The following is a 12,445-nucleotide window of genomic DNA, read 5'->3' as shown; positions in this document are numbered from 1 at the left end:
AGAGAAAAAATTTCCGAGCCTCTATTTTTAGATGTAATATTAGATTTGATACAGACCAAAGTCTTTTATCATTTGTTACTTTAATTTACTCATTCCAGAGTGTATTCTGTGATTTTGTGCTTTTAGTTTCTTTTTTCTATATTGAGAACCAGGCACTTACCTCAAATCCTTTCTTTTAAAGATGAGGTGTATATAAATAAATGAAAAACAAGTTTAAAAAATTAGTGTACTAAATTCTTCTTAACAGAACTTTACAGAACAGTATGGCAAAGCTTCTTTCAGATCTTAGTATGGACAATGCTCGCTGCAAGCCTGGGAATAATCTTACCAAATCACTTCTGAACATTCATGAAAAACAACTTCATGACCCAATCCCTGCTCACACTTCCATAATGAGCTACCTAAATAAGTTAGAAACAGATGACATTTTTACACTTTCTGCAATTAACAATGAGGAAAACATAGTGCCAGGTAGACCCTATGAAAATGCTCTGCCTTCCAAAGGCCCTCAACATAGTAACAGTGGGAGCATGGAGGAAACAGTAGCCCCTGGAATCACTTCTTCCCTTTCAAAACAAGATTCTGATGAGAATGAAATGACAACATTAATAGAAGATGAGTGTAATTTGGATACTACAATTTACATTCCGTTTGCTAGAAGCACTTCTAAAAAGAAATCACCACCATCCAAGAGATTATCTCCCCAGCCACAGGTTAGTGTAGCTCCACCACAGCTGGTCAGCAACAATGGACTCATCTCTGAAAAGGAAAATAAATTGTGTGCATCCGGAGTTTGTTGCCCTTCCAGAAAGGAAGCAGAAGATGCACCTGAGAAACATTCCCGAACAGCCGACACAGAGGACAGGAAGCTCCTCAAGAAAATAAAGGAAGCCATCTGCAAGATTCCCGCAGCCACTGAACAGCCACCGGAACTGGCTGCACCTCTCGGCCCCTCCCTTTGTCCGAGGAGCAGCATTCAAGTGAACAGTAGTGTTGTCTCCGATGGCAGCTTTTTACATTCTGACTTGATATCCGACTGGAGCATCTCTTCTTTTTCAACCTTCACTTCCCATGATGAACAAGACTTCCGTAATGGCCTTGCAGCACTGGATGCCAACATCGCTAGACTCCAGAAGTCCTTAAGGAATGGTCTTCTGGAGAAGTGAATTCCAAAGGGGACTGAGAGCTTCTTTTTAAGAAAAGAACTTGGCTACATTTGAATGCATATTTTTAGTTTCTTTAGAGAAATGTTTTATACTAATTATGGGTCAAAAAATTATATGAATAATACATTTATTATTGAACTATGTTGACATAGAAGAGCTTATAAAAACAAGGCATCTTATGAAATTGGCATTTGCTAATAAAGTTGTAGATAGCTAGGAAAGTCTTGTAAATCATTTTATTTTAGTACTTAGCAATTAGAGTTCTTATCTTACTCTACTTAGGCTAAAGGTACAGGTCAGAAGGATTCTGTCGTTGTCCTAAAGGATAATGGGAAGGAAATTTCTGGATACAATTTATTATATTCAGGCTAGAGTTTCTTTTCTCTTTCAAGATTCCTGTTTGTTTCTTAATGGCATGTGTTTTTATATGGGATGCTCCGTGGTGTTGGTAAACCTTTAAGCCAATATCTCCACCTTTTAAGAAAACATTGATTTGTCCAAGAAAGTATAGATAACACCTTAAATCAGTACATGGTTTCTTAAAATGTGAGCATTTTTAATTATTTATATCCCAAATGCATGTTTAAGATCCTTAAAAAATAAAGGCAGACTGATAAAGAAATGCTAACAGATAGTTCTAGTTTTAGAAATTTGTTTTTTTAATAAATAAGAAATGTTTATTTGGTTTTTTTCCTTATTATTTTTGAACATGATTGAGTTTGCAAATCTTGAACTGGTTGTAATTCTGCCTTTCAAGACTTCAGAAGTACAGTTCAGAAATACAAAATAATAAAGCAAGGAAAAAGATTGTGTCATCTCTGTTCCCAAATATTTAATTGTGATTCATATGTAGAAGTAAATTATTAAAATTATTATATGACAATACAAGAAGATTGTCCTATTTTGCTATTAATACAGGACTGGCATCTTGTGTGCAAAGAAAAATTTTAAAAAATAGGGGTTCAATTAACGATTAACAGTTTGAAGAACAAATGAAACTGGATAATCCTTAGGGGACCTTTACCAGAAGCTTACTATTTGATATAAGACACACATATGACATAGAAACATGAAAGAATTAAGTTAAATTTCAAGGTGGAATATGACCTAGAAAAATGGATGGAATAGACCTAGAGAAGAAGAAACTTCACTTGGATCTTAAGGAAAGATGTATAGGATTTGAATGATCCTCTGAATACCCTCTAACAAAAAAATTCTGTGTACACCATAGAAAGTGTCCTAAAACATAGAGGTTGAGTGGTGTGTTTAGAGGATGGTAGGTACACCAACCTGACTCTAGTAGACAGGTCAAGATTATTACAGGAGAATAGTAATAATAGATTGTCACATGAAAGATCAGAGTCAAACTGGGGAATGTCTTGAGCTCCAGGCTTAGGAATAAACATTAAGCATAATGAAGTTATTTGGTGTTTGGGTACTTTTGTTGGTGGTGTTTTTGTTTTTTTTAATTGAGGATCTCCAGATGATAGTAGGTGGTACTTAAAATTGCATAGCATAATCTACATAAGAAGGATTAGAGAGGGAGAAACTAGAGATTACTTAGAAAGCTACTGCAGTAGTCCTCTTTAATCTTCACCCCAGAAGTCAATATAACTGCTTCATCATAGTCTCAGAAGGGTCAGTCTGGCTCCAAATTCCAGCCCTCTCACAAAGCCTTTTCAGATGTCCCTGAGTGTGAAAAGCATATTAGTAAACTATACCCTAACCTGACAGTGAATTTAGTATCTCCTGCTTGATGATACTGGGTGTAGAACAGGAAAGAACCATCCTTTAGCATTTTATCACTATTCTGATTTTTCTTGTCTGTATGGAGGTAGTGTACAAACTTTATAATGGATTCAATATTTGTGAATACCATTGAAGACAGACTGAAAGAATCTGATTCTGTTTGACCAAGTGCAGAGATCCTAAGGGCCAAAGAGGTGCTTAGTACACATTTTTCCTTTATTCCTACCACCTCTGGAGTTTTAGTAAATCTTCCAGAAATCTTTACTTTTCCCTAATGATGGCATTTTATGTCAAGGGCCTTAGAAGTTATAAAATCCTGCTTCAGCTCCATGGAAAGTAGAGCAGAATTGCAAAGCCTGATTAGAAAGGGAATGTAGCCAAATCATAACCTGCCAAATACATATCACGTGCTCACATTGTGGGGCTATCCCTTCAGCTAAAGATTCATTAACTCAATGAATTAATAAAAGCTCCAATAGGTGTCAATTCCTATTATGGGCTCTGTGAATACAACAAGACATACTCTCTGCCTTCAAAGAGCTTTCTTTGCAGTGGGACAGAGCAAAGGAACATAGATGCTATACGCAGTAAATGGTAAAGGAATAAAGAATGACAGAATTGGCTTAAGTTTTAATTATTAGGGCAAGAAGCTCTTTCTAAAAAATTATGTTTAGGAGCCCAGAACTTAAGCACACCACCATAAAGCTGGATTTGATTTGCAAGCTAACCCTCAATCATTTTTCAAATATGTTCATTCTTGATTTCCTGCTGCTCAGAATTGCTTAAATCTGTCACCAGAATCTAGCTGTGTGCCATTCTTTCTCTACTACCATGTCTAATAACAAGGGATTCTCTCTGGAATTTATTTTGAGGATTAAATAAGTGAAAATGTCTTGTGAACTGTGAGCACCAAATAGATGATAATAATAACTAATTACATATCATTGATCTACGTGTGTGTGTGTGTATGTGTGTATTGTACTGGACACTCAAGGTTTTACTTTTGTGAAAGGCACACAAATGTTCTTAAAATCTCTGTTTAGCACAGTGGTACAATGCTAGTAGAACAATTTTGGCCAATTCTGTCAAAAGTCATTATTTAAAGTTTTTAAAGTACACTGAGTAAGTTACATGAGTTTTTCTCCTGTCAACACTGACAGTCACAGTGAGTTCTAACATTTCCAGGACCTGAGCACTGTGTTCTGCTCAGCACAGAAGGTTAGAGAGCTCATTTCTCCCTGGACATCTCCAGGAGACATGCAGAGGTATCACACGCTATTCTGGAGGAAATTTCGGCCCCCTTTGGAGCTGGAGACTTGCAAATTTGTTCAAATCTATAACAGGGAATGTTGTCCACTGCTCAGTAGGAAGAACACAGCCAAGGTATGTTTACTCCACCATCACTTCCAGATTATTCTGCACTTGGCTGTGAGCTCTAGGCTCAGAATGGGGTAGGAGACCAGAATTAAATATTTTAAAAGTCAGCAGCTCCAAAACAAGCAGAACAGACCCTCTTGGAGGTTGAAGAGTAGTTTGCTTGTGGTTTGGCGAGAAGAAAGGAGTGAAGGAAAAACAAAATTTCAAACCAAGAGCCTCAATAGGCGGAGCAAATTCATTTTTTTTTAAGGTCAGTATTACAGAATTGCTATCTGAGGATAAGGAGATAGATTGGTGAAGAAGAGACACAAGCTAGAGCAAGTCAATGAATGAATATTTGAATAAGTAGGTCTTCACTAGAGCAGTGGCCTAGATGCCACCACATCACCCTCCACCATCACAAAGCTAATGATCATTTTTTTCATCAGAGACTCAAACCACTGTCACCACCTCTTCCCTCCTCCATCCCAACCAGCCTAAAAATCTAACCGGTCAGATTTCTGTAATAATGGACAACTAACAAAGCAACCCTTCTCCACCCCTACCTTACCCATAAAGAGTATAAGAATTTAAATTGTAGTTTTGTATCTTTGGCCTAAGTTTGAGAAGATGTCATGATAACCATTGAAGAAAATAAGACACTTAAACAGGCAGTGACATTAATTCTGTGGGAAAGTTCATTTCAATAACTCCAGAGCCAGAACTCTGGATCAGCAAACAGATGTCCATGTGAGTTTGTGTTCATATTCTCTGTGATCTTCATTCATTTATAATTTATTATGTCTCTACTGTGTGCGACATACTGAGCATTTAAAGACAAATATGGCAAAGCGTCCCCTGAGGCACCTAGAGCACCAGTACCTGCCAGATGAGAAGGAAAGATCTAAAGACTGCAGGTCAAAATGCTACATTTTCCAAGGAGAAGCCTCCCAATACCAAAGGAACCTGGCAAGGCTTGGATAGACGCTCACATCATGTTGATGGCATTTAGAATTTTAGCTGTGAATTGCTCTTCTTTCCTTCCTCTTTTAATTCTTACATCTTAGGTGCTCTCCATATTTAATTTATTTTTTCTTTTGCATGATGTCACTTTGAAAGAGCATCTTTGGTGACTCTCCTAGGACTTGAATATTATTATTTCACCCTCACATTTAAATGATAGTTTCCACCAGATTTCAATGTGAAGATGGTAGTATAAAGTTGCTTATTCCCCCTTTTGTAGAAATCAAAACCAAGAGGAGTACAAACGCCACTTGTGTGGGAAACTAGGAGACAGCTCTAAAACCAAGCCACAAATTAGCTAGGACTGCCAAAAGTGGTAGTTACCAAGTAGGGTGACTTGGAGAGGAAACAGGAGATGCTATGTCTCCAGATCAAAGAAAGAGCTAGCAGAGCACTTCTCAACTCTCAGAGGTCAAGTTTATAAATTTATAAATTAGGAAATCCTTAGTTTATGACAATGGGAAGAAGATCCATAGGCTTTACACTGGGGAAAAACAGATGCCTACTGCCATAGGGAGAAGTAATACTGAACAAATCACTGTACAAAACTCTTAACTACTAGGAAAATTTCAACCCTTAAACACAAGCATTCTGTAAATAGATAGTCCAGGAAAACCTTTGTTCTCTGCCTCAAAAAAAAAATGAGTCATCAAGAACAACCAGCAGAGAACCTACACTAGAATATTTAGGGCTGAATGAGGAAAGAAATAGAAAAATAAAAGCATAAATTAAAAACATATATCAGGAAAATGCTGCTGTAGAGAAGATAAAAGTTTTTGTGACTAAATACTTGGCCATGAATTTTTAAAACTGACACAAGTATTTATTCGAATCAAGAGCATTGAGCAGAGAAGCAAGAGCTTACGGGCAAAATGATGAGAGAACAGGAGGAGATGATGCAAGAGTTAATAGAATTTAGGAAAAAACTGGAGGAAAAAAATTGAGCCTTCTCAAATTAAGACAAAATTGAAAGTAAGGCAAGGAAAAAGCAATAATTTAAAACATGATAGTTTTGGTATAAAATCCTAGGTTCAAACCCATTTTCCTTCATCACTTTTCATATTACCAGTGTCCTCTGGTTCCTAGTGTGGCTGTTAAGAAGCTTGTCACAGAGCAGATCCTTGGTGCTTTGAAGGTGAAATCATTTTTGTCTGGCTTTAATGATCTCAAATTTCACTTTAAAATTAGAGTATGACAGTGTTAGGTTTTTGTTTCTGTTTTTATTTTAATTTCTCCTGTTATTATTCTATGAGCTATTTTTAAATCAGTGATTTTCACAACTTCTAATTCTGGAAAATTCTCACGTTAATATTTCTTCCAATATTTCCTTGTAATTTGTTTTTCTGTGATTCCTATTAAGCTTCTACTTAAAACCTTCATGCCTCTTAACTTTTACTTTTACCGTCTTTTTCTCTAATATTAATTCTTCTGAGGAAAGTTTCCTTATCTGATCTTTATTCTCACTAATTTGCTCTTCTTTTATATCCATTTTGCTGATAAATTCACTTATTGACCTCTTAATTTAAACTTTTATATTAAAAAAATGGTTTTCTTTATAATTGCTTGTTCCTGCTTGTATTTTCAATGCTCTCCCTTGTCTCATTAAACATAATTATTATGTGCATTTTAAATGCTTGTCTGTCTGGCCCATTGATTTCTGTTTGTTTTAGCATAGACTGTTAAACATGTGTACCTTGTTTGTACCATTCTTACCCCCTGTAAGTTCATATTACCTTGGGAATACCAACTACTGAAACAGGTAATACATACCTGGGAGAGGAGACTGAAATCCAGATACTAATTTAGACTCCTTATGATCAATTTTTAGAATGCTTATGATGTCATGGGGTGGTGGTCGTAGTGGTAGGAGCTATTCCTTAGACTGAAAACTTCAGTTATTTTGGTCTGGACTTGATCACTCCCTATTTATTACCCACATAAGTTGACTTCTCCTGTATCTCCTCCCGCAGCTCTGCTCTTTTTCAAGAGCTTCTTCCCTTAGGATTGGGATAGGAGTTAGGATTGCTCAGGGATCTGCACCTGTTAGCCACGTGCCACCAGCCAGATTCCAGCTCTGCCATAACACTATTTATACATCCAGTGGCATTGTGCTGGCATCACTCTTTCCCACAGAGGTGATGAGGTGAGCAGTGATGCACTCAGAACAGTTGGGGGTTGGGGGGAGGGAAGAAAATACAATTAGATTGTTCTGTAACCCATCCTCTGCCTGGCCGTCTTCTATCCTAGGCTGCCATTTCCCAAATACATGTTGGAACAAAAACAATTCCTGTCTTCCTAAAAGTTTCTCAAAGTTTTTGTATTATATCTGTTATCTATTAACCCACTTGTCACTTCTGTAGCATATCCTGGGTAGGCTCTGAAAGGAGACCAGTAAACTGACCATCTTGTCTTCTCTAATGTTTAATGTCACCTGTGTCATTCACCAAGTTCTGCAATATATGTGGGTCTATTTTTTACTCGGCCTAGTCTGTTTCACTTATGTATTATCTACCTCTGTGCAAACAACTCTTTTATAATTATTGAAGATTTATTATGTCTTGATATCTGATAGGATGATACTTTCTCCTTATTCATATTCTAAATTGTCTTGGCTATTCTGGGCCTTTTCTCTTCAGTGTGAATTCAGGGAGCAGTTTGTCAAGTTCTGTGAAAAACCCTCTTGAGGTTTTACTGGAACTGCTTTGCATTTATAGGTTATTTAGAAGAATTGCCCTCTTTATTATAGTAAGACCACCAATCCATTAATATTGTGTAATGCTCCATTTATTTATCTCATAAAGATCTTGTAAAACTTTGTGGGATTTATTCCTAGGTACATTATAGCTTTTACTACTATTGTAAATCACATTTTTTTCCTTTTTTTCACAATGAAAATACCTTTTTTGTTTCTGATCATATAAAGATATAAATGCTCATTGTAAAACTTTGATCTAATTATAAATACATAAAGAGAGAAATAAATCCCATTGAAGATCCAATTTTCCAGAGAACAACATGTTGTCCTTTCAGGCATTCTTTATGTGTGCAATATACATACATGAGTAAATTTATATATATAGGATCATATCATGCCATTTTTTTATCAACAGCTTCCCTCTTTGCCTTCTCTCCTGAGATTAGCCCATTTCCTATTTCCTAGTCACACACCTGTGATCTATATTCATAACCCTGTATGTGATCTTCACTCTTTTTCCATGCTCATAAAATCCTATATGGATCCTTGAATTTATAAAGATTCCAGAGAGTTGATCATTGTTTTACAAAAATGGGTCATATTATACTCATTTTTTTGTGTTCTGATTTTCTCACACTTAGAAGTACCGATGAAAATCCATCTAGGTGACTAGAAAGTCATTTAGTGTGTATCTAATTTATTCATTTCAATGACTGCTTAATATTCCATGATATGGAGATATAATGCTACAGTGTATCCAACAATCTAGTTTATTGTATATAACAGAAACTATTTTAAGTGGAAAGGAATTTAATGTAGAAAATTAAGGACTTAAAAAAGAATTATTGGAGGGACCCAAGTAGCAAGCTGTAGGTTGGGACTTCAGGAATGACTCCCACAAACAACAATCCCACAGAACCTGTCACCCAAGAGAACTGCCACATCCATTACAGTCAGGAAGCTGCTTTCCCAGCTGCTAGTTCTGGAATCATGCCATTGAGCTGCAATGTGGGGGACAGGAAGGTACCAACAGAACTTTTGACTGCAGACCCATACTGTGTATATCAGATTTGTACTAGTACTTCTGACTGGTGAAATTAAATCACAATCTAAAACCCTAGCTTCAAAGGAGTCTGGGAAAAATGTCTTTATCTTTCCAGCCTCTGCAAAATAGGAAGGCCCAGAAGAAAAGAGTTAACTAGAAAGACAGTGGGCCAATGTACCAAATCTGCTGTTTCACTTTGTTTCCAGTTTGAGGTCCCCTAAGAACAGTCTCACAGTAAACATATGTGTCATGTGGCCTTATGGTTTCTGCTTCTATTTCTAAGGAATAGTGTCCCAGCAATAGAATTTCTGGGTCAAAGGATGTGTGTATTTTAAAAAATAGACCTTGCCACACTGCCTTCTAAAACGATTAACACTTTACATTTCTACCAGCAGTGTGTGAGAATTAACTTCATATGTATCACCAGCAATTAGCAATAGGTACTATGGCTTGGTGTATGTGTGTTTACCTTTTTTTTTTTGTTAAAGTATCATTGATAAACAATCTTATGAAGGTTTCACATGAACAACATTGTGGTTTCAACATTCACGCACATTATCAAGTCCTCAACTGCCCCCCATTGCAGTCACTGTGTATCAGCATAGTAAGATGCTATAGAGTCATTACTTGTCTTCTCCGTGCTGTACTGCCTTCCCCATGACCTACCTATAGTATGATTGCTAATTATAGTGCCCCTTAATCCCATTCTCCCTTCCTCCCCACCCACCCTCCCCAACCCCTTCCCTTTGGTAACCGCTAGTCCCTTATTGGAGTCTGTGAGTCTGCTGCTGTTCTGTTCCTTCAGTTTTGCTTTGTTGTTATACTCCACAAATGAGGGCAATCATTTGGTACTTGTCTTTCTCTCCCTGGATTATTTCACTGAGCATAATACCCTCCAGCTCCATCCATGTTGTTGCAGATGGTAGGATTTTTTTTCTTTTTATGACTGAATAATATTCCATCGTGTATATGTACCACTTCTTCTTTATCCATTCATCTATTGATGGACACTCAAGTTGCTTCCATATCTTGGCTATTGTAAAGAGTACTGCGATAAACACAGGGTTACATATGCCTTTTTGAATCAGGGATCTTGTTTTCTTCTGGTAAATTCCTAAGAGTGGAATTCCTGGGTCAATTGGCATTTCTATTTTTAGTTTTTTTTGGAATCCCCATATTGCTTTCCATAATGGTTGAACTAATTTACATTCCCACAACAGTGTAGGAGGGTTCCCCTTTCTCCACATCCTTGCCAGCATTTGTTGTTTCTTGTCTGTTGGATGTTGGCCATCCTAACTGGTGTGAGGTGATATTTCATTGTGGTTTTAATTTGCATGTCCCTGATGATTAGCAATGTGGAGCATCTTTTCATGTGCCTTTTGTCTGTTCATATTCTCTGCCCATTTTTTAATCAGTTCATTTTCTAGCAGTCTATCTTAACTTGCTTATTATGCTATTTCAAACACAATCTAAAGGTTCTCTTTTTTTTCTTCCCTTCTTCCTCCTCCTCCACTCTATATAGTAAGTGTCATTCTGTATTCTTTGTGTATCCCTTGACCAACTTCGTGATTAGTTGATTTAATTTTGTATTTGGTTAGAAATTAATTGGTCTACTTCCTTTACTGTGGGTTTATTTTCTCTGGTGACAGCTGTGTAGCCTTAGGAGCACTTTCATCTATAGCAGTCCCTTTAAGATCATTGTAGAGATAGCTTGTTGGTGAATTCCCTCAACTTTTGCTCATCCGGAAATTGTTTAATCCCTGCTTCAAATGTAAATGATAATCTTGCTGGATAGAGTATTCTTGGTTGGAGGCCTTTCTGTTTCATTGTATTAAATATATCATGCCACTCCTTTCTGGCCTGTAAGGTTTCTGCTGAGAAGTCTGCTGATAGTCTGATGGGGTTTCCTTTATAAATGATCTTTTTTCTCTCTCTTGCTGCTTTCAGTACTCTCTCCTTGTCCTTGTTCTTTGCCATTTTAATTATTATATCTCTTGGTGTTGTCTTCCTAGGGATTCTTGTGTTGGGAGATCTCTGCACTTCCATGACCTGAGTGACTATTTCCTTCCCCAGATTGGGAAAGTTTTCAACAATTATTTCTTCAAAGAGACTTTCTATTCCTTTATCTCTCTCTTCTTCTGGAACCCGTATTATGCAAATATTGTTCCATTTGAATAGGTTGCACAGCTCTCTTATTAGTCCTTCATTCCTAGAGATACTTTTATCTCTCCATGCCTCAGCTTCTTTGTTTTCTTGTTCTTTCATTTCTATTTCACTTACTGTCTCTTCTACTTCATCTAATCTACTTTTAAAGCTCTTGATTGTATGTTTCATTTCAGATACTGTATTTTTCAAAATTTCTACCTCTTAGTTGAAGTGCTCCCTAAGATGTTGAATATTTTTCTGTAGCTCTGTGGGCATGTTTATGACTTTTATTTTGAAATATTTATCAAGAAGATTGGTGATTTCAGTTTCACTAAGCCCTCTTTCTGGCATTTTTTCTTATAATTTTGTTTGAACCCAATTCCTTTGGCACTTCATTTTATTAGTGTTTCCTATGGAATAATAACTTTGTGTAGGAGGTGCCCTCTAGTACCCAGAAGTTCTATTCTCTGGAGCTGCCATGTACCTGCAGCAATGGCAGGGGTTGCAGGTGAATGGAACCAATGCCAGCCTGGGAGAAAAGAGTTCGACTGGGAGAGTTTCCTGGTTTCCTGGCTGTAATGCCTGCCTCCACTGCCAGGTTGGGGGCAGCAGGTGAGTGGGACCAGTGCCTGCCAGTAAGAAGGAGCAGCAGGTTGCATCCTTCAAAGTGTCCACCTTTCTTTTGTCCCAGGGGGGCCAGTTGTGTGTACCTGTTCTCCACAAGAGGCTGGAATCTCAGTCTCTCCAAGTATTCTGCCCGTCTTTGCTTTCCAACCCCACTAATCTCCAGAGTGCTATGTAATGTGGGTTCATGCTCCTGGAGCATATCTCCAGGGCTGGATGTTCAGCAGTCCTTGGCTTCTACTCCCTCCCCTCTCTATTTCTCTTCCTTCTGCCTGTGGGCTGGGGTTGGGGGAGAGCTTGGGTCCCACCAGGTTGCAGCTTTGCTACTTTACCCTTTTCTGTGAGGTCTTCTCTTCTTCCCCTTATGTAGGCAGTCTGTTTTGCAGTCTTCAGGTTGCTTTTTCAGGATTAGTTGTATTTGCTTTATTTTTGTATTTTATGTGATTTTGGGAGGAAGCTTCTGCCTCACTTCTTACACTGCCATCTTTTTTCCTCTCTACATGTGTTTTACCTTTTATTATGGAGAATTTTAAACATGCACAAAAGTAGACGAAGAGCATAATGACTTCTTTGTATATGTATAATGAAATCTTATTCCCATTGGCTAGCCTCAACTGCTATCTAACCATGACCAATCCTGTC

At 37.4% G+C, this 12,445-nt stretch overlaps 1 protein-coding gene across 3 annotated transcripts in view; it reads left to right on the top strand.

Annotated features, from left to right (window-relative positions):
* The window catches only part of CCDC14 (coiled-coil domain containing 14), a 44,621-nt gene extending 42,640 nt beyond the window's left edge, over window positions 1-1,981 (top strand). For all 3 annotated transcript variants that reach the window (XM_057503386.1, XM_036905539.2, XM_057503384.1), the window contains one exon: window positions 248-1,981. In XM_057503386.1, coding sequence (XP_057359369.1) covers window positions 248-1,166 — 919 coding nt within the window. In that variant the 3' untranslated portion in view covers window positions 1,167-1,981. The remainder of the gene's footprint in view (window positions 1-247) is intronic.
* Window positions 1,982-12,445: the final 10,464 nt, after the last annotated feature.

This window comes from Manis pentadactyla, chromosome 1 (assembly GCF_030020395.1).
Source record: "Manis pentadactyla isolate mManPen7 chromosome 1, mManPen7.hap1, whole genome shotgun sequence".
In the NCBI taxonomy this organism is placed as follows: Eukaryota; Metazoa; Chordata; class Mammalia; order Pholidota; family Manidae; genus Manis; species Manis pentadactyla.
Note: the sequence above shows the minus strand (reverse complement) of the source record. Positions and strands in the feature narration are given on the sequence as shown.